Source organism: Nannospalax galili, unplaced genomic scaffold (genome assembly GCF_000622305.1).
Source record: "Nannospalax galili isolate Female #2095 unplaced genomic scaffold, S.galili_v1.0 scaffold9, whole genome shotgun sequence".
In the NCBI taxonomy this organism is placed as follows: domain Eukaryota; kingdom Metazoa; phylum Chordata; class Mammalia; order Rodentia; family Spalacidae; genus Nannospalax; species Nannospalax galili.
Window position 1 is genome coordinate 6880539 of NW_008360332.1, and position 22863 is coordinate 6903401.

Consider the following 22863-nt stretch of genomic DNA (forward strand, 5'->3'; position numbering starts at 1 on the left):
GATGTGTAATATATATAATATATGTATATATATGTACACACATACACACACATACATACATATACATATATATATACATATATATATATATTTCTGTATGTAATTTCCTTCACTAAATCTTAAGCCTCCTATACATAGGTCCCAAGTTCCAGAAATCTCTGGAAGCCTGGTTCAGGCTAACACTGGATTTTCTCAAGAGAATAATCTTAAGTTTCCTTCTTTGTTATTTCTTCCCAGGAAGAAAAGTCATTAAATATAGCATGATGCTTTAAGAAGTAACTTCTCAAGATTTTTATTAAAAACAAACAAAACAACAATAATAAGAGGAGACAGGGAAGGATGGAAGGTTCAAGTTATAAACCACTCGTGCTTGTAACAAAACTTTTGGGACTCTACCAATCTGGAATGCTTGGGTTAGAGAGATAGCTCAGCAGTTAAGAGCACTGACTGCTCTTGCAGAGGACCTGGGTTTGATTTCCAGGACCCACATGGTGGCTACAAACCATCCTTGACTCCAGTTCCAGGGGAAATCGAAGCCTTCTTCTGACCTCTGTGGCATTGCACAACATGGATGCAATCACATACACGCGGGCAATACACTCATACACACAAAATTAAAATAATAAATATTTAAAAAAATATCGCTGGGTGTGGTGGCGCACTCCTTTAATCCCAGCACTAGGATGGCAGAGGCAGGTGGATCTCTGTGAGTTCAAGGCCAGCCTGGTCTACATAGTGAGTTCCAGGACAGCTGGGGCTACAGGGAGACCCTGTCTCAAAAAGACCAAAAAAAAAACCAAAACAAAAAACAAAAAAACCCAAACACATCATGAGAGTCAGGCGTGGTGAATCATGCTTGTAATCCCATCACTGGGGAAACTGAGGCAGGAAGACTGGCAGAAGTTCAAGGCCAGTCTGGGCTACACAGTGAGTTACAGGTCAACCTGAGCTACAGTGTGAGATTCTGTCTTAAATCCAAATACATTATAAGAGAGGAGAAATACAGTGAAGCTAAAATCATGGAAACATTTCTCCAACAAAATATTTTCGGTGTATCTATTTTCCAGCCTTGGAAATAAAATACAAAACAATGTAGATAGGATCCCTGCCCTCACGTAACGATGAGGGGTGGGGAAATGGTAAGCAGGCAATTGCCACATGACACGAGAAAACATCAGAAAGGCAGGGTATGGAGGATTATAGGCACTCAAAAAAAAAAAAAAAAAAAAAAGAACTAATTCACGCTGGGGAAGCTGGGGAAGGTTATGTCTAATAACACAGAGAGTGAGACCAGTGCTTTCAAGTCCTGTAAACCTGAGTTCAGATCCAGGTTTCACTGGTGCGCTCTATACCCCGGTCAACTTATTAGATCTCTCTGCACCTCTGTTAGGTTCAGCGTGGATGTGAGTACTGATGAAATGCATATCACAGACCTGGCTGTTTGTGGCAAATGGCAAGCACCCAATAAACGTTAGCTAAAATGATATTAATGATGACAGCAAGCCAAGAACTGAAGGACACGTAGGAGCAGCCAGGTAAAAGGAAGACAGAAAAGAGGAGCTGTGTCCCAGATAAAGGGAAACGGTGTCCAGAAAAGCAGTTCTGAGAATAAAAGAGCCAGCTTGAGCCAAGTATTGGAAAAGGCTCTGGGGCAAGGGCACAGAGAGCTAAAACTGTAAAGGCTAACAGAGCCCAACTCAGTGGGGGACCCTCAGGAATTTTAATCAGAGGAACAATTGAATCAGATGTGAGTTGACCAATGTGGCTACAATGTGGGACTGAAACAGAGAGTGACGGGATTGGAGGCCCGGAGATCAACGGTGAGAATTTAGAAGTAATTCCTTCCAGCTGCCAGTTAGCTCAGCTGGTTAGAGCGTGGTGCTAAAAGTAATCCCTTGGTGTCTAAGTTTTCAGTTAAGGAAGCAAGCATCACATCCAAAGAGGGCCCTGAAGTCACCAATAGTTTGTTAAGCATTTCATTGATTCACTGATTCATTCAACAAGCATTAACACCTGAAGTTCAGCATTTCTCTCTTTCATCCATCATCCATCCATCCACCCAAGAAGCATCAATCCCTGATGTTACTATCAGTTTGCTCATATTTCACTCACTCATTTCATTTCATTCATTCATTCATTCATTCATTCATTCATTCATTCATTCATTCATCAAGCATCAACACCTGCCAAGGCAGAAAACTGGTGCTGTGAGGCATTGTAAGCAGCATCACCCTGCATGGTCCTGCCTTCCAGGAGCATCCCACCCAATACTGACTGTCTTTAACCTCTCCAGCTGGAGGCCTCTTATCCTGGTAATATGGGTCATGTGCAGGAGCAGAGGTGTTTGGGGGAGAGATCAGACACAGAGACTCAAACCAGCAGGCAGTGTCACAGAACAGATAAAGATGAACCTGGAGCATGAACATGGCTTGTCTTCAACCTGGGAAATGGAAGCATCACTAACTACATCCTGTCTGTGAATTGTAGATGGACTAATACATTTTTTTACAACTTGGAAAATATGTATTATTATGCCCATTTTAGAGGGAGACAATTGAGGCAAGGGATACTTCAAGGCCACAGAACTGAAGTGATGGAACTAGATGTAGCCTAATGTTAAGAACATTATGTGACTTCTGTGACTGGGGGTGTAGCTCAGTGGTTGGGTGCTTGCTTACTATAGGCAAGGTCCTGGGTTCAATCCCCTACACAGAAAAGAAAATGCAAGAGCTCTGTGTGACCTCTGGCAACATGGGCCACTGTGCCGATGTCAAAGTGGAGTCAAATTCTGATATTTAAAATGTATACCTCAAAATCTGGACAGAGGACAAAGATCACTGCTAGTCTTAACATTGGGAAACCCCAATTTGGAAAGTTAACTACACAAAGACATTATTTATGTTATAAGGAATGTACTTCTGGGGGTTAAGAGCACTGGTTGCTCTTGTAGAGGAGGGTTTGGTTCCTAGCACCCGCATGGCACTAACAATCATCCATACTTCCAGTTCCAGAGGATCCATCACCTAACTTCTAACTTCCATGAACATTGCATGGCATGCTTACACACATACAGGCAAAACACTCATACACATAAAATAAAAATAATAAAGTTGGGCGTGGTAGCACACCTTTAAACCCAGCCCTCAAGAGGCAGAGGCAGGTGGATCTCTGGGAAAGCAAGGCCAGCCTGGTGCATATAGTGACTTCTGGGTGGGCTGGGACTAGGGAGACTCTGCCAAAATAAATAAAAATAAATGAATAAAAATTATTTTTAAAAAAGAAGTACTTCTATGTAGGGATACATCACAGGACTAGGATGAATGAATCAGTAGGTCCACAACCGGAGAAGAAATGACTATGCTCATCAAATGAGTACCATTTTGAAAGGGTTTTGAAATCTATTAGACTCTTAAGTACTGCTCTGCCATATGGCCTAGAACGCACCAGAAGGCATTCATCCAGGGCTTACAGGTTAAAATAGAGGGGGAGCATTTCACACCCTCAAAGACTGGAAGGGTGTGACAAAAGAATTTTTAAAAATATTTTATTTTATTATTTTTTAATTCTATGTGTATGAGTGTATTGCCTGTATGTATGTGAGTGTACCTGTGTCATGCAATGCTGCGGAGATTAGAAGAATGCTTCGATACCCCTGGAACTGGAGTTAAGGACAGTTCGTAGCCACCATGTGAGTGCTGGGAATCGAACTCAGGTCCTCTGCAAGAGCATTCAGTGCTCTTAACCACTGAGCAATCTCTCCAGCCCCAAGAATTTTATTTCTAAAGAGAATGGCTAAGAGAATGAGACCTATTACTCTTGGTTTTCTGGTAAACCAGGATGTGAAGAAAAAGTTGATTACCTCAGTGCCAAATAAACAAAATATGCTTATACTCAGTCCTTGTAGGGTTCCATCAGGCTGGCGGGTAGAGCGAGTGTGGAATAGGAATATTTAAATCATAAGCATTAGGAGGTATTCCCGATATGATAGAAAAAAAAAAAAAAAGAATCCCTCCAGAGATGAAAGAAAACACCTGCATCTTGTTATGCCATGATGCCAAGATCGAGAGAGAATCTTGAACCTGTGCTCTTCCCAGACAGGGAGAAGAATCCCCAGCCAGATGGCATTTTAAAACCCAATTTCACTCTATTTGTTCTCCCCACTAACCTATATTATGTTTCAAGCAGTTACAGCCACTTCCACAAGCTGTACTATTTTAAAGTAGTCACTATCCATTGGGAACACACAAAAAAGCTGTCTTAATTAAAGCTCCTTTTAAAAAAGAGATTAAAAATTACAGAACTTGTGAAATCACCATTGGTAACGAAACACACACGCCCAACATCCCGCAGGGAGCACAGCTTTTCGAATGAGGTCCTTTCACGCACACATTTAAAGACAGCTCACCAACAAAACGTTCTCCTTAAACACATTCGTGTTCTTTAAGACTGACTTGCCACCACTGAAAAGTAACTCGCGACGCACAGGCGCTGCCAGGTGTCCTCTGACCCGCCCAGCTAGCAGCGCCAGGCAGGACTTGGGGACACCCCCCTCCCCCCAGTCTCCACCCGCCTGCCCGGAGCGGAACCCCTCTCAGTGCCCGCTGTCTAGGAAACAGAGAAGCATCGCCTTCGCTGCTCTTCAATTTTCACAAATGAAAATGCTGGTGATCTGGGTCCCCAGCCCAGCCACCTGCCCAAGTCCGCGCCACACTTCAGGGAAATGGTCTGGAAGGCTCCCTGACACCCAGGAGGTGTGGACAATGAACTTGACTGGCTCCGATCTCCCACGCCCATCCATCCACAGCGCCCGGGGTCCGGCTGTGGCAAGTTGGGAACGCAGCCCCAGGGTCTGTTCCACGCAGGGAAGGGCCCGCGCGCATCCCCCGGCCGCGCCCCTCGCGTCCCCGGCCCAGCCCGTTACCTCCTTCCTCCGGCTGGGCGCCCCGGGCCGGGTGATGAGGGCGGTCTCCTCGCACACCACCGCCACGTCCTCCACGAACACGCAGTCGGGCAGGCTCTCGTCCGCGGGCAGCTGCACCACCTGCAGCCCCAGCTTGCTGCCCAGCACGCCCACGTAGAGCTCGTGCTGGCGCTCGGCGCGGGCGAAATCCACCTCTTCGCCCTGGGCGCGCCGCAGCGCGTGGCGGCTCAGGGACTCGGGCAGCGACCGCACCACGGCGTGGGTGGCTCGGCCGAAGGCGGCGGGGTGGCCGAGGCCGGCCATGGCTCCGGAAGAGGCGGCGGCGGGATGGCGCGGCGGAGCGGCGCGCTCGGAGTCTGCGAGCGCCCGGCGGCTCCCCTTGGCAGCGGATGAATGTGCTGCTGCAGGAGCTTCTCGCGCCGGGAGCCCTGCCCGCGCCACTGAGCATGCCCAGAGCTCGCACGCCCCGAGCTGGGGCGCCCGCCCCGCGCAACCCGCGCGCCCACCCCGGCGCGCCCCGCTCCTGCCGCAGCCGGGGCTGGAGTTGGAGATCCTTCCCTACTCGGCACCGCCAGACCAGTGAGGTGGGCCGAGAGGCCGAGGAGGTGCTGAGGGGACCTCGGAGAGCAGTCGCCCCTACCTGGGCCTAGGTGTCTGTGTTCGCTGCAGGTGCACACCGCTGTGGTCCCCAATGGGGCCCTGGAGAGGGCAGTGCAATAGCCTAACGACTGGAGAGGACTTCTTAAAGGTCAGGAGACTCGGCACGGAGTGATTGTCTTTGTAGATACATACTTTTCCCAGTCTCAGGTTCGCATGTTGCCCAACCTAGGCACCCAGCACAGCAGTCTGTCGCCGTCCACATTACCTTGACTTTCTCCAAAAATAGCCCACGTGAGACTCGAGATTACACAAAGAATGCATTTCTTCCCACCCATGAGAAAAAATAATCCAAGAAACAGCCATATAGATATGAAAGCTGACCAGAAACTGCTTTTGTCGAAAAGCAGATACTTCAAGCCCACAAGGGAACTCAAAGCAGGAGGAAGGCCGGCATCTCCGACTTCATCTTGCCTGCTTGACTTTTTTTTTCTCCTTCACCCGTTACTCTGCACTACACAGGTTCATGAATCTAGATGTGTCTATCTAGAAACTCGCGTTTCTAATCGATCACATTCCTCTTTATGACTGAAGACACAAAGATAACTAAGGATCTTAAAGAGCTTTAACAAAGTCCAATTCCAGACGTCCCCAAATGCACCTAAAACTCTATTCATTGTTGTAAACCTGAAGTCACCTTGTACCCTGGAAGAGCAGAGTTTAGAAGATATATCAGCCCCGCTCCCCGCCCCCATGACCTTACACCATCCCCTCCAAGCAGGATCAGTCACCTCACCCAGTCCTTCCTGAGTTGTCCCCCAAACTACCCTGTAGAATCAAAACAGGTCACCAAGCAGACCAGACCTTGACCAGGACTGCTTAGCAATGCTTACCCCTAGCTCCCTGCCCCAACTCTTCCTCCATTTAAACTTAAAGTTCATGTCATGATTCCAAAGATTGACTTGGAGTGGGGTGTCACTGGCCACTTTGTATTTCCCAACGGGGTCACAGTGATTACATCTCCTTTCTTTGCCTTTCACCTCTTCACCTCTTTTTGGGACTGGTGGCTCAGCCTAACCTACTGGGACTCCAAGAGCTGGGGACTTTTGTCCTAAAACTATATTATCACAGAAAAGACCCCTAAAAGAGTTTTTCTAAGCACAATCAGTTTGAAGAAAATGTTACTCTTAAGTGTGTGTCTCCAAAGCCTACAGAGTCGTAGGAGGGAGGAGCACAATAGGAATATAATCTTGTCACTATCAAGTGTAACCTCACAGTCAGCCCCTTGACCTTGGGAAACACTCCAGCTTCCTTCCAGCTTTTGCCTTCCAGAGAGTATGCAGATTATGTGGAATTCCTGTGGTATTTGTTGACCTTTCTTTTCCTCTCTCAAGAGTCTGTTCTTTGTTTCATAGGGATGCAAAGTCTCTAGTCCCTAGTTTTCCCCTCGCATATATCACAGATTAAATAATCCATGGGTTATGTTCTTATCAAGGTGACCATCTTCAAAATTCTGGCTGTACCTCTGAAATATCTAACACAGTAACTGCCCTCCCACACACATACACATATTCTGTAACATACTACTAATTTAAAGATTGTTCTGTTGTTTGAGACAGGGTTTCACTGTGTAGCCCCAGCTGGCCTAGAACTCGCTATGTAGACTAGGCTGGCTTGGAATTCACAGAGATTCACCTGCCTCTGCCTCCCAAGTGATAATCCCAGCACTAGAGAGGCAGAAGCAGGCTTTAGGTTAGCCTGGTCTACATAGTGAGTTTCAGGCCAGTCAGGGATAGATAGGAAGATCTTGTCTCAGAAAAGTCCTGTGTGTGTGTGTCTGTGTGTGTATGTATGTGTGTGTATACATAGACATGTGTGTATATATATATATGTACATACATACATGATTTGAATGAGACCTTAGGAATTGTATTTATCTTCTCATCCAATGTTTTGAATTGCTACTGAAACACCTAATACATTCATCAACTTTTTACTTGAACATTTTAAGCCTTGTTTACTCAGAGTATTCCATTTAAAAATATTTTATTTATTATTTTTATTTTATGTGTATGAGTATATTGCCTGTATGTATGTAAGTGCGCCCATATTGTGCAATGCCCTTGGAGGCCAGAAGAGGCTTTTGGATCCCCTGGAACTGGAGTTAGCTGCCACATGGGTGCAGGGAATCAAACCCAGGTCCTTTGCAAGAGCAGCTAGCACTTTTAACCAGTGAGCCACCTCTCTAGTCCCAGAGTCTATCCCATTTTTGAAGATCTATAATGCTTAAAAAATTCTTCATGTTGAACTTAAATCCCCTGGTTCCAGTTCTGCCTCCTGAGCCTGGAGAGGATGGGATGTTCCTTCTTTCCCTTCCCCAGAGGGTGACTTGAATTTACAATTGATCTAGCATCTCCCAGATTCTAAAATGACAAGGATTCAATGAAAGACAGCTCCGACTTTCTCACAGGGGAGTAAGACCTTTAAAGCCTTCTAAGTTCTAAATCAAAACTTGCAAAGGGACCCAATCTGCTCTGTTAGCACCAGTTTGATGCTAGAAATTATGTAATAGTGTTTTCAGAAGGACGATTCCTATCAGTGTTCTAAAGGTGAAGTTGATGTATGTGTGTAGCTTACCCAGGTTAAAATATAGGATTCTGTTCTTCCTCCTCTCCTGCTACTGTGAACTTTATCCAACACTGAGATTCTATTTTATTTTATTTATGTATATGAGTGTAATGCCTGCATGTTGGTAGGTGCACCCATGTCATGCACTGCCCAAGGAAGTCAGAAGAAGGCATCATATCCCCTGGAACTGGAGTTACAGATGACTGTTAGCCACCATGTGGGTTCTGGGAATGGAACCCGGGTCCTCTGCAAGAGCAGCCAGTGCTCTTAACTGCTGAGCCATCTTTCCAGCCCCTTCAACAATGAGGTTCTGTCCACCTCCATTTGGCCACCACTCAGCCACCATAATTCATATCCCTGCCTCACTGGAGCCTGAATATTTTGTTTGTCATTCAGTGCCTTCGGCCCTGTGTACAACTCAAGGTTCATGTCAGCCTCGCAGCCAATTAAAACTCGTGTCTTGGGCTGGAGAGATGGCTCAGCAGTTAAGAACACTGGCTGTTCTTGCAGAAGACCCAGGTTTGTATCCCAGTACCCACATGGCAGCTAACAACTGTCTGTAACTCCAGTCCCAGGGGATCCAACAGCCTCTTCTGTTCTCTGCGGGCATTGCACAACACGGGTGCACTTATCTACATGCAGGCAATACACACACATAAAAATAAGAAATAAAATATTTAAAACAAAACAAAACAAAAAACCCTTATGTTTCCCCGTATAAATTGGTGTTGGCCATGTTCGTCATGCTGAAACGGCATGGCATGTTTTTTGAGATCCAGTTTTGTAGTTATTCCTATTTAATGTTGTCTACATCATTCCAACATGTCTAAGTCTGACTCTGTCATCATGTGCATTATTTATTACTTCAGACTGTGCCATCTGAAATTTGATAAGCATGCTTTCTGCCTCTTCTAAGAAGTTGTCAAGAAAGGTTGGAATGTGTGTACTGGTGAAAGGAATAATAAAAACACCAAAAATCTAGTAAATTATAGTTTACATAACTTCATGCTTCAGTAATGAAGGACTGTTCTTAGGAAAATGGACTTTATTGAACCTAGTACATCTACGAGTTCATTTTCCTCATGAATATTTATTGAAAATTCTCAAGGCACAGGCTACACTGTTCACTTCAGAGCCATACAAAAAGCATAAAATAGTGATCTTTGACCTTGAAGAGCTCATGATCTTACACACACACACACACACACACACACACACACACACACACACACCACGTCACCCACAGAGTCAGCTACCAAAGCACTGCAGGCAGCTGAGGGAAAGCACCATCACTGTGGCTGACAGGAGGAGAAGAAACTGCTTGAAGGTGATTGGACTTGGTTTAGACATTGAATAATTTTTTAAGATGCACTTGAAGGAGAGAATGAGAGGTCTGGAAAAGTATGTACAAGAGCCAGAGGCATGTTCAAGGGACAATAGGTCCATGAGCTCAATGCACATATTAAGGTAACTTCAGCTGCTGTAACAATAACAACAAAACCATTCTATATGATGGCACACAGTGGTGGAGGCTTACCTCCTGGTCTCTTAATCTACTACTGATGTTAACGCAGGGCCTCATGTGTGAAATGTTTGATGGGCAAGCCTAGAAGGGATGCACAGCACCTCTGGACACATTCCTTGGACTAACGGTCATTTACACAGCTACAGAAACCATGGGGCCTGAAAAATATAGTCTTCTGGGGGCCCAGAAAGAAAGGAAGCAAGAAGGTGGGGAAACAGCTAGCTAATTTCTGGGAAACAGGTGAGCTAAGTTTTATCATTAATGAGCAGTGGAGAGACATATGTAAATGAGAGCCAGGTTCTGAAGCCAGACTGTGGGGGTGAAAGTCAGGCTTTGCCTTTCCTTTCCGTATGATCTGAGACATAAAAGCATTTTGCCTCTGTTTCATCCTCATCTATAAAACAGAAAATAATGAACCAATCTCACAAGATTATTTTGAAGTTATTAAGCAATGTGCTTTAAAAGTGTTTAAAATAGCACCTACATTTAGGATAAAATATAAGACTATAGGGTCTTATTTTTAAAAAACATATTAACAATCTGGGTCATAATTAAAAAGTAGAATTAAGAGAACATATGTTTTTAGAGATGAGGAGATAGACATATTTTATCCTAAATGTTTCAGTAAACAGGAAAATTCTATTTTAAAAAAATAGCACCTGTAACCCAGTAGATGCTCAATAAATATTATGTATTGACATTCTATACATGCACATGCATGTGGATGCCTCTGTGTGTGTGTGTGTGTGTGTAGATGCATGTGCATATGCGGAGGCTGGAGGCCAACCTCAGCTATCATTTCTGGGGATCTAGCCACCTTGTTTTTTAAAATTTTATTTATTGTTTTTATTTTATGTGTATGAGTATATTGCCTGCATGTGTGTAAGTACATCCGTGTCATGCGCAATGCCCATGGAGGTCAGAAGAGGGCATCAAATACCCTGGAACTGGAGTTATGGACGGTTGTTAGTTGCCATGTTGGTGCTGGGAACTGAACCTTGGTCCTCTGCAAGAGCAGTCAGTGCTCTTAACTGCTGAGCCATCTCTCCAGCCCCACTACCTTGTTTTTTAAGAAAAGATTTCTCACTGGTCTGGAATTCTCCACATAAGGTAGGATGACTGGCCGGCCAGTAAGCCCCAGGGATCTGCCTGTCTCTGTCTCCCCAGTGCCGGGATTATAAGCATGTGTTACAATGCCATTTTTTTTTTTTTTTCCAATCATGGGATCAAACTTAGGTCTTCATGCTTGCATAGCAAGCACTTTACCAACTGAATGATCTCCCTGTTCTCATTCACAAGTGCTGAACAGATGACTTTGAACTGAACATGGTTTCTTATCAAAGATCAAATCACAACCACACACTCACTGAATTATCAGTCACTTAAGTGTCCTCTGGCTTTCCATAGAACTAGAGGTCTTCTTAGACTGACAGCCCAAATCTCAAAAGTATAATTATAGACCTAATGCATATTTACTGTACCTTTGCTCTATGCAAGAGACTGTGCTAGGCACTGGGTTTGTGATTGTTGATAATTAAATATAGTATATTGTCCAACTGCCCCATTTCAAAATATTTATAACTAATTTCATGTTTAAAATCTGACACACCTAGAGCTGTTTCCAGGGAATAGAACACCATGGGCAGAGTCTTAGAAGGCTGGGGAAATAATCAGAATGGAGGATGGAGAGTTGTCAGAGGCCAACTCTATCTGACATACCTAGAGCTGTTTCTGTTCTTCTGACTGGTTGTTGACAAAACAGAGGCAAATTTTCTTTTTCCACTGATAATACTACTCTGAATTTGAAATCACCTTAGATCGTAAATATTTCAAAATTAAAACTGAAATTCCTGATTTAACCTTTCTTACTCAATCTTTAACAGATACAAGATGTACTTTCGTTGGGGATGGAACTTTTGGATGGGACTGGGAATTTTTTTTTTTTAATTTTATGTGTATGAGTGTATCCTGAATGTGTGTAAGTGAACTCATGTCATGTGATGCCCATGAAGGTCAGAAAAGGGTGTCATATCCCCTCGAACTAGAGTTATGGCTGATTGTTAGCTGCCATGTGGGTACTGAGAACTGAACCCAGGTTATCTGTAAGAGCAATCAATGCTTTTAACTGCTGAGTCATCTCTCCAGTCCCAAGAGACCAGGAATCTTAAAAGAGATGGAGGATTCCAAGGTGTTCTTGTCCATTGTAAGTGCTGGAAACATTAATCTAGTAAAGACCATGATTCGTGAACTGACATTAAACCCTGAAGATTTCAACATAAGAATCAACACAGAAACAATTACAGAAAGGTTCACTGTGGGGGAAAAAAAAAACCACTGCTGAAGATTTACTCCCATCTCCATCTCTCAAGGAATGAGTGATATTTGGTCAAATGGGCAGGCAGTGAGTTATAAGCAAGGAGATGACGGTTCTAGAGCATGGGCTCTGGTTCCTAAAGTCAAGACACAGCTGCAGCTTCAGTTTCTACAACTTGCATCTGGGATTTCATTCATGAAACAAGTGTTCGCTAAGTAGTAATAGTATGTGGAGTGGAGAAATACATAAACACTGCATGTGTGGCATGGGTTTTGTGTACAGATATACTTGAATTATATTCCTAGTCCTGCTGTATTGGATAACCTTCATAAGATCAAGACTCATGTTCTGTCCTGCTATAGCCCCAGGAGACTGGTCTTTAGGGAATTCCATTTTATTGGTCTTGACCAATGAAGTGTTTTTAATAAGGAAGATGGGCGGGGGGGTCAAAGTGTGTGTTCCTTACCTCTCCTCTTGCCTTTCTAGAAAGAGCATTGTTCTATGCTACTTACTCTCATCATCACCAACAACCAGACTTGGCTCCCACTTTTGTTAGTTTCTCAATGTTCCTTGTTTATTCTCTTTATTTTGCCCATATCTCTAAAAACATTCCCTTTATTAAGCAGACACTTTCCAATTCTTAGCTAAGTATGCTGTTTCCTTTTAACGAAGACCTCACTTGCCTTAGTCACTTCAATTTATGCATAAAGTGGAAATTGTAATTGCTATGAGGTTGAAATGTGACCAGACTTACAAAGGACTGCAACATTGTTTCTAGTACACACAGTCTCTAATATGAATAGCCGTTGTGTTCTAATGCCACATACTATGATCAATACCAGGGTATCTATCTGCCCCTGCATAGAATGCCCATGTTTGCATTCAGAATACCCAAGCCCTTTCCCATGAGAAAGCCTATAAAATATCTACCACCTGAGAGGATGCTGTCAACAGAAATGCTCGCCAAAGCTCAATCTTCTTCACTCCCCACTTCTTCCTGTGTGAACAACATGCCCATTCTGTGCATTTCCATAGCTCTCTACTTTCTTAGTAACTTCTAGTGCAATAACCCATGAATACTAGAATCATCTACCTCAGTATAACCACATTAGAAGCTAATGAGATAAAGTATCCTAAAAAAAGTGCAAAGGACCATTTACATGAGTTGAATTCTAACAAGAAATCTGTGATGTTATAGATAAAGAGATGCTGATATGCCCAGGTAGGCATAGCCCCAGACTTTCACAATTCTTTATTCAATTTCTCAAAGATTTTTTTTGTAACATGACATTATCTTTCTAGAAGTACTTTTTAGTGACTATTTCATATGTATGTTCTCGAGAAGAAATAGCCTGAAGGAAAAGACTTTCCAATTTTGAGGTAATCAAAATATATTTAAAAAGGAAAAAATTTTTCTGCATTTAAAATGGTCCCATAACTATTTATAAGTATGTACACACACACACTTAAGTGTTCACGTACTTTATAAGTATGTTCACACTACTGGGCTCTCTGTGAAATTAAGTGACTTCATTTTCTTATACAGAACAATGAAATGTCAGGTTGTCAACACCAGGGGATCAACAGGTTTGTTCCCGTGGTGTGGATGAACAATTGTTTTAACCCAGTGCTGGTGTACACCTGTACCAGGACTTCTTCCTTGCTTCAGTATTAATCCTTTCTCCTGCCTTCTTTTCTTCAGCATTTCTTTCTCTGCTTCTGTTCCATTGCTTTTCTCCCAACTTTTCCAGTCTTGCCATTTGGATGAGCTAGCCTAGGCCCATGATTTCAAACACCACCTTGATCTCAACAATGCCTAAATCTCCCTTTTCAGGTCCTGCCCTAAGCAGTTCTGAACTTCAGAATTGCCTAGAAGTCACCCCTTTTTGATGGTCCCCTCAGGCACTCCAAAGTCAATGTGCCTGTGATCTTAGTCTTTGCTGTCAACTTGACATGATCTAGAATCTTGGATGAGAGGAACTGTCAAGATCAGATTGGCCTGTAAGTGTGTCTGTCGGGGATTGTCTTGATTATGTTAATTGATGTACTAAGACCCAGTCACTGTGGGCAGCACCATTCCCTAGGTTTGAATCATCAACTCTAAAAAAGGAAAAAGCAAGCTGAGCAGGAGTAACATTAGTTGTCTCTTTGTTCTTGACTGTGAATATGAACTGCTTTCAGTTCCTGCCTTGGCTCCCCAATAATGATGCATGGTAACCTGGAATTGTAACCCAGATAAACCCTTACTCCCAATGTCCAAAGCTGAACTCATCACCTTACACTCAGGACTGCCCTCTCTCCTCTTCCAGGCCCCATCCCATTCATACAGGAAATAGTTGCTGCCTTTCTAGAGATTGAACCTGGGGCCTTGTGCATGCTGGGCAAGTGCTCTGTCACTGAACTACACCCCCAAGTCAGTAATCTGAGTGCTGTCCTCCTCTTCCTTCTTTGTGTCCACATTTGAATAGTCACATGCTCTGACAGATCTGTCTCCTCAAAATGGCTCAAATCCACCCATGTCTCTCCATCCATGCTGCCACCATGTAGCTTTGAATTATTGATGTACTGGTACTGCAACAACACTCCTATTCAAAGTGGTCTTTCTAAACTGCAAATCTGATGGAAACATTCTTGCTAAATCCTTCAGTGGCTCCCACATCCCTCAGAATGGCCCAAAAGACACCTCATGTCCTAGTCAGCTTTCTATTGCTGTGATAAAACACTGACCAAAACCGACTTGTGGAGGAAAGGGTTTTTTGGCTTACACTACAGTCCATCATCAAGGGAAGTCAGGATAGGAACTCAGGGCTGCAACCTGGAGGCAGGAGCTGAAGCATTACTGGCTTACTCCTTTGGCCCATGCTCATTCTGCTTTCTTACACAACACAGGACTACCTGCCCAGGGGTGGCACTGCCCACAGTAAGTTTGGCCCTTCCACATCACTCAAAAATAAAGAAAATGTCCACAGACATAACTACAGGCCAATCCAACGGAGGCAGTTGCTCAATTAAGGTTCTGTCTACCCAGGTGTGTCAAGTTGACAACTAACACTACCTAGCATACCCTGCTTCCCCATGATGTGGCCTCTGCCAACTCTCCATTCTCTATTCTGTTCATTTCCCCATCTCTCTCTTACTTAGGTCTCTGCCCTTGGTATTCTATTTCCTGAAAAGTGCATGTCATGATGAAACAGTACAAATAATATATGCTAAAAACAAAAAGCCCATTCAATGAAGGCATCACCCCTTAAAAGAAGCCTTTTTGAGTCCCTCAAGGTGAATGACACATCTGAATCCCTGTTTTGACTTCTGTCAAGTGGTGCTGCATGGCTCGCCGTTCTGAGACACCCCTGGCAGACAGGCATGGCAAGTTGTCTTCTTGCTGAATCCTCAGTTCAGAACATGGCTTAGTTAACCCACAGATGGCATTCCCTTCCACCTTCAGAAGATTTCAGTTTTTATGAAATAAAATCATGCCCCCTTCCAATTCCATAGTCTGGGTTTGAATCCCAAACCTGTCACAGCTGTGTGGTATTACATAATTTGCTTGACTTTCTGAGCCTCAAAACCTCATATGTAAAAACAGGAATAGTAATTTGCATCTCATATAGATATTATAGGAAATAAATGAAATTAACTTGTTTCTCCATTCTCCTCTACTGGTGAAGACAGTTCTTTGAATAAATACTGGCTCCACCAACTTACTCTCTGAACAATCTTGTTGAATTAACTTTTATGCATAGAACTTGCTTATATTTCTGTTGTTCCTAAAATGAAGATGATTCCTACCCAATGGGGTTAAATACACTAGCGATATGGGCCATGCAAAGCTTATATATAGTAACTATATATGCTAGTCATGGGTCAGGAGTGGTGGCACAGGTCTTTGATTCCAGCACTCAGGAGGCAAAGGCAGGCAGATCTCTGAGTTCAAGGCTAGCCTGATGTACATAGTGAGTTCCAGGTCAGTCAGTACTATATAGTGAGACCCTGTCTCCAACAAAATCAAACCCAAGCAAAGCAAAACAAACATGCTAGTCACTTTTGTGGTAATGAAAGAAAATGAGGAGGAAGGGAGGATGAGGAAAAGGAAGAGAAGAAAGAAGAACAGGAAGAGGAGGAGGAGGAAGAGGAGGAGGAAGAGGAGGAGGGAAAATCGTGTAAAGTCTGGTAATAACTGGCTTACAGTAGAAGTTGTTTCCTTTCTTTTTCCATTCCATCCATTGTCAGGGACACCATTTATTCATTCTTTGAATAAACCTCATTATGATAAAAGTGTTGCCCAACTTTCCCAACTGAACAAAAACATTCTTGTACTAAATTTAGTTGACAGTTTGCCTCCTGTTAAAGCTATCTATTGCTGCAGATTATCCCCCACTTATTTCTTACTAACACCATGATAATTATAGTGAGTGTCCTACAGACAGAGACCTGTACTGTGTGTACATAGGAGTAGAATTTTTCAAGCTTGTAGTGGTTTCATGAGGCAAGCCTCATTGTCCCCCTTATGGAAACGCTCACCTCCATGGTGGTCAACACACCTATCTTGACCTCAGCCTTCACCCGTTTTCCTCTTTGAGTCATCATTGCTTGGCCCCTCCTCCTCATGTACTCATGTTTTTTACTTGTTCTAGTTGCCAATTGCTTCATAATCAAATACTCTTGAAACTTAGTGGCTTAGAGCAACCGTTATGTTTTATGTGTGGTTCATGGATCCGGAATTTGGGAAGGGCATGTCTGGGTAGTTCTTTTTTGACCCCCACAAACTCAGTTAGGGCAGTTGGAGCTGGAGAGGCCAGTTTCCAGAAGGGTTTCCTCACGTCTTTGGTGCCAAGTGTTCCTTGGCTTCTCTGGATCAGCATGGACCTCTTCCTCAAGGGCCTGTCCATGTGACTTGGGCTTGTCCCAGATTGGTTACTTCTTACTTGGAAGTTGGTTTCCTGAAGGTGAGAAATGGAAGCTCTCAGGTCACCTAAGAGATATGCATGGAATCGACACTGCGCATTCTCCCATCAGATCCTGATCAAAGCAACCACAGTCCTGACCAGGGTCAAGGGAGGGACATAGATACTTGATGGAAGGACTGCCACACTCACTTGCCAAGTTCTCTTCTTGTTCTGGCATATTTTGGCATAGTATTTACATATTACTTTCAGAAGTTTTCCCTTTCACGTTCTAAAATTTTGTTGATTCTTTTTAAAAGTTTTTCTTAATTTATTTTTATTTTATGTGTATGAATGTATTACCTGTATGTATGCAAAAACACCCATGTCATGCAATGTCTGAGGAGGTCAGAAGAGGGCATTGGATCGCCTGGAGCTGGAGTTACAGATGGTTGTTAGCTGCCATGCGAGTACTGGGAACCAAACCTAAGTCCTCTACAAGAGCAACGAGTGCTCTTAATCACTGACCCATCTCTCAGCCCCAAGTATTACTAATTAGTTATAAATTACAACCAGGATCCATACCTACATATTTATTTATACAACGAGTGTTATTTATTGATTTGTGCAGGTGACAGTACTGTCTGCCAGGGACACAGCTATAAGTCAATCACAAATACATATTTACAAGCTACATACTGTAAAGAACTGGATACTATGAGCATGTAATGTATTGTAAATCCTCTATGTCTAGGGGAATCAGGGAAAGCTTCCTTAAGGAGGTGACTTTTAAGCTGAAATGGAAAGATGGTTATTTACTCAGCTGAAGGAGCATATGAGCAATGTCTACACAAGGTGAGAGGAATTTGGGACATTTGGAAAAATGAAGAATGCATGTGTATTCTGGGATGTCAGTAATGTTGTTAACCTTGTTTTAAAACTTGAGGATCAGTGCTGACTAGTTATGCCCACTGATGCAATAGTGGCATGGCAGTTATGGGGATAACCAACTGCTTTCTGGGTGGCTATGAGACTTGCTCCACAGGAGGGATTTCATGCCCAGTACTGTAGTCCTAGTCAAAAGCCCATGACTGGTAAGATCGCAGGCCCTGGGGGAACCTACTGTTGTTGTTTTGCTAAATGGTCTTATTGTAAAACTGAATTATAAATATTTATGTTTATACCCATAGATTTGTGCTTCTCTCAACTTTGGTCAGCAAAACTTCTCTTTACAATGGGTAATGGTTAATGCAAAGACCCATAAGTGGTCAAAGTGCCGAGTTTCAATAATTCTGAATGCTCAGCTGTGCATGGGTGATCTATACCAACCTCCTACCACCCAAGGCTCAGGAAACTTTGTGGAAGGGAAACAGAAAGAATATAAGAACTAGAGGTTGGGACAAGAGCTGTGAAATGCTGACTTCTGGACAGGACATGGTTTTTGCATGCATGAACTCATAGCAGCTGTGGTTACCTGCACAAGAGAAAACTTGTCAAAATTCAACCATTAATGTGAGAGGGGTTCCTGAGGCCCCATCCAGCTCTGAGGAACTATTGGCAGTTGATAGCTGCTGAAAGAGGGAACATCATTCTTCTTTGAAGACATGGTCACTGTTAGGTTTCTTGTGCCCCAGCGGATGGCCACACATCCATGTGCATATGGGTAGCAATAATTGAATTCAGAGTATTATTAATAACAAAAAGTAAAAATAACAAGAGGACATGAAGCTAGGAGGACAGTGGACTGGGGAGCATTAGGGGAAGGGGAGGGAAATAGTGGTGGATGGATGTGATCAGTATACACGGTATAAATGTATGGAACTTTCAAAGGATAAAAAATATTTTTATAAAAATATTTCAAAGGAAATAAATCCCTGAGGGTCAAGAAACAGAGGGCCCACTCCCTGCTGAGACCCCTGTCACAGTGATGGGGAGTGTGCCAGTGACTCACCACCTGCCCTCAGGCCTCCTCTGCCTCCTTCTCAACTAAAAGAATACTCTCTGAAGTGCAATGGCAGTTTATGGGACAGTCATCCATATTCAGAGAAATCAACATTGAAAACTATTCTATGAAAACATTGTTAGCAAACAATGTAGCACAGCCTGGTGGTGTGACAGAACATAGCGTAAATGTGACCAAGGTCAACACATGCCAAGGTCATCTGACTCTGAATATTACCTGTGACTTATGTTACTTTATTATATGGGTATGTGTGTATTAATTTGTATGTGAAAGCTAAAGAAAAATAGCAATGTGTGTTCCTACTGACCATGTGCATAGCTACTCACTGTATTTTTCAGGGAATTGATTTAACTGTCACAACTGCCAAGTTAGACTATGTGAAACTGAAAAGGCTGTGCAAAGTTCTATCATTTAGCCTACTGGGATATTTTATGTCTTCCTGTCGTACATGGGCTGTGAGTCTCTTCTCAGTTCTCAAGTTACTTTATTGCATTTTCTATAACTGAAAAAAATTAATTAGCAATGCCATCTGCCAGCTCAAACATGAAAAAAATTAGAAACACCTTTAATGAATGTTTCAAAAGTACTTTTTGAAAAAGGAAAAAGAGATTGCCTTGGAAATCAAAAAAAAAACTTTTCCCTGTGGGAATGTTATAATATGTATGCCATTTTAGAGGGAAAGTGGGTGAGAATATTATATAGGAAATTCAGAATTGCACTTTTATGAAAAACTTATGAGTTCTTTCTAAAGAACATGGAATGAGGGCTGGAGAGATGGCTCAGCAGTTAAAAGAGTTTGCTGCTCTTGCAAAACACCCAAGTTCAGTTTCCAGCACCCACTTTGGTTGGCTTATAACCACCTGTAACTTCATCTCTGGGGGTTCCAGCACCCTCTTCTGGCCTCTTCAGGCACCTACATATATGTACATACATGAAGACACTCATATATACACATAATGTAGAATACTTTAGGAAACAGAATCCTACAAGCTCCCAGGAACCCGTTCATATGATTCTATGGTATAGGTGTCAGCATACACAAGTCCCATGTAAACTCAGGCAGACAGTAAGCCGGTATAGAACTGGGAAAATGAACATCAGACCCCAATCTTATCTAAAGGCATGTTGGCAACTGATTGCCACTAGGTAAAGAAGAGCTGATCTTTCTAAAACAAGGGACTCTAGTTAGGCTGACTAGACTCAGTGGATGGACTTGCACTGGGGAGCAGCTGGGGGCACTGACAACACAGTAGGCAGTAACAGGGATGAAAGAGTATATGGGCTCCAGTGGGGGGGTAGCTATGGGAGGGTGCCAGTGGGGATGGGAGTATAAAGATAATTAAGATTGTTTGGGATGTTCTGTATTAAATACACAAAAAAATCAATAAGATATGTTTAAAAAATAAATTAAAAAAAGGAAGAACATCAAATACCTCTGTAAGAAAAAAGAAGAGAGATTTTGACTAAATTTCTTTTTACAAAAAACTCTTTCTAACATCTTAATTAACTTGGGATCATCCTGTCAGATGCTTTAATCTTGGTATTATGCCTGTTTCATATTTCTGGAGCTTTATAATGTTGTCTGCCTTGTTGCAATATTGTTCTGCTTTTCAACAGAGATGATCATTGACAGATAAGCTGGAGATTGGGAAAGAGGCTGGGTCTTGTCAGGGAGGATTAATGAATGCCAGTTGATGAAGAGAAGGCTCTGAATATTTCAGACAGTCTTCAGGAGTTTATGTCATAGTAAAACACTGCAGTCGGTATAATTCCACATGACTTTATAATAGTCAATTCAAAGAAATGTCTTCGAACCAATATATCCTTTAAAAGAAATTATGCTTCCATTGTCTTTTGAAAGTTTAAACATAATATTTTACTTTATTTTGCATTTTGTTTTTCAAAGATTCATGGTCATAGCCCGAGAGGTAGTAACTGGAATGCTTAAAGTAGTTAATAGTATGAGATTATTTCTCTTCCCTCCTGCTTTACTTTTATACAGACCACAGAAGGAAATAAACTACTTAATTAAATTACACAAATTAGTGAACACTAATATTACCAGGACCAGCATTGCACCACTAATCGCTTGCCAAGTATTACAATAGTGTTTACAGGTCTTAAAGTGGAGCAGTTTTGTCCACAAATCCAAACAGGCAGTGTCAATGGAAAATGCTAGGGTACCAGGCATTCTGGGAGTGGGATCCAGGTGAGAACTAGTGGATGACTGAATGTGCTAGCTCACCTTGCTAGACTCTGATTGGTTCCTTTAGGGCAAAAATGGTGCTTCCAGCTTCCATCTTCTGAACTGTGCCTCAAGTCTGCCACGTGTCTCAGAAGGTTCATACGTATCTGGTTTTTTAATTTCCAGAGATGCCTGTACCTGTGGCATGAACATTGAAATCTAAGACGATAACGTTCCCTTATCTGTCCTTTTTTTAAAGTTTGAAATAACTTTTATTGCAGCATATTATTTTAATTGTTCTACTTTATTACTGTTATTAATATCTTATGGTGTCTAGTTTATAAATTAAACTTTATCATAGATATATTTATATATGTATGCATAGTAAGAACAGTACCTGTAAGGTTGGGAAATATCTAGTTCCAGCCATCTGTGGGGCGTCTTAGCGTGCACCCACCCCTCAGGAAGGAAGAACTACTGCGTAGGACTTTTCCTGCTTGTTCTTCCCATCCTTCTCTTTCCCTGCACTTATCACGCTGCTGCAAAGCAGACGTTCAGTTAAACTCCAAGAGCACATGGCTACGCTCAGAGGAACAACTGTGAGCAATTAAAAGGAAAAAACAAAAACAAAAAACTGAGCATGTGATAGAACAGTTATTCCTGCAGCAATGTGAGGGAACTGAACCATCGTAGATGGTTCAACACGTCTGTCAGTTGAGTAAACTGTGACATGGTTAAAATTCATCTCAGGAATCCTAATGTTCCTCTCTCCCCGTCCCACACACTCTCCCAGATTCCCTACCCTGTTGTGGCTTGTCTTAGCGAGGGTTAAACAGCTCCCTTCTAGACCCAATGCTTTTACTCTTCAATTCATTTTTTCAGATTCTCCTAAGTATCTAAACCTAATAAATCTATTTGGGCTGAAATCTTAGAAAACAGTCAATTCAATGCTTTTATTTTGAGTGACTGTGCTAAGCACTGTGACCAATAATCTGGTTAGTGAACACTTTTAAATGAGCATCGTACACTATAGGAGTAGTTAAATAAATCCTTACCTGTGGATAAAACCTCTATAGCTGTTACAAAATAGCATTTTTTGAAAAATATATACAGCATAGTACATAAGATATAATCTGTTTTAAGAACATAGGAAAAAAGATTTAATGCAATAGCAACTTAGGTTATCTTTTAGAAGTGAGATTATGTGCATTCTTAAATTTTATTCAAATTTTTATGTACTTTCCAAAGTATGTACTTGTGTTATAATCAGAAATACTGTATTTTTGGCAGAACAGCTTCTCTCTAGAAGAGCTGTAGGTCTAGTGTAAACCGAATGACCAAGAACAAATCATTACTATGTACAAGGAGGGAAGGGAACAGCTACCAATTGGTGACAGTTGAATATGCCACTCCTACTCCAGGAATTTCCACAGGTCTTTAGTACTGGGGGACTGAGAGATGGCTCAGTGGCTAAGAGTGTGCTCTGCTCTTGCTGAGGTCCCAAGTTCAGTTCCTAACCCCTACATCAGGTGGCTCACAACCACTTAGCTCCAGCTCCAGAGAATCTGACACCTCAGACCTTCAGTGACAACTGTACTCATGTGCACATATCTACAAAGAGACATACACATAATTAAAAAGAAAAAAAATGGTGGTTATTTTATTATTTATTATTTCCAACATTTGTTATCATACTTTAACAATTTTTATTGAATTTTTATGATTTTCATGCAATATAATTCTATGGTATTTATATCCCCTCTCCCCTATCCATACCTCCCATTACTGCCCCTGCCAAATTTACTCTCTCTCTCTCTCTCTCTCTCTCTCTCTCTCTCTCTCTCTCT

General features: G+C 42.4%; 1 protein-coding gene and 1 long non-coding RNA gene across 3 annotated transcripts in view; one reads left to right on the forward strand and one right to left on the reverse strand.

Moving 5' to 3' along the window:
* Ddah1 (dimethylarginine dimethylaminohydrolase 1) overlaps nt 1–5363 on the reverse strand; it is a 151004-nt gene extending 145641 nt beyond the window's left edge. Inside the window, exon 1 of the mRNA XM_008826245.2 lies at nt 4922–5363. Within this exon, the coding sequence (XP_008824467.1) occupies nt 4922–5224 (303 nt within the window). The 5' untranslated portion in view covers nt 5225–5363. The remainder of the gene's footprint in view (nt 1–4921) is intronic.
* Nucleotides 5364–5469: 106 nt separating this feature from the next.
* Nucleotides 5470–22863, forward strand: part of LOC103728110 — a 37958-nt gene continuing 20564 nt past the window's right edge. For both annotated transcript variants that reach the window (XR_003848365.1, XR_607003.2), the window contains exon 1: nt 5470–5669. This is a non-coding gene — a long non-coding RNA (uncharacterized LOC103728110). The remainder of the gene's footprint in view (nt 5670–22863) is intronic.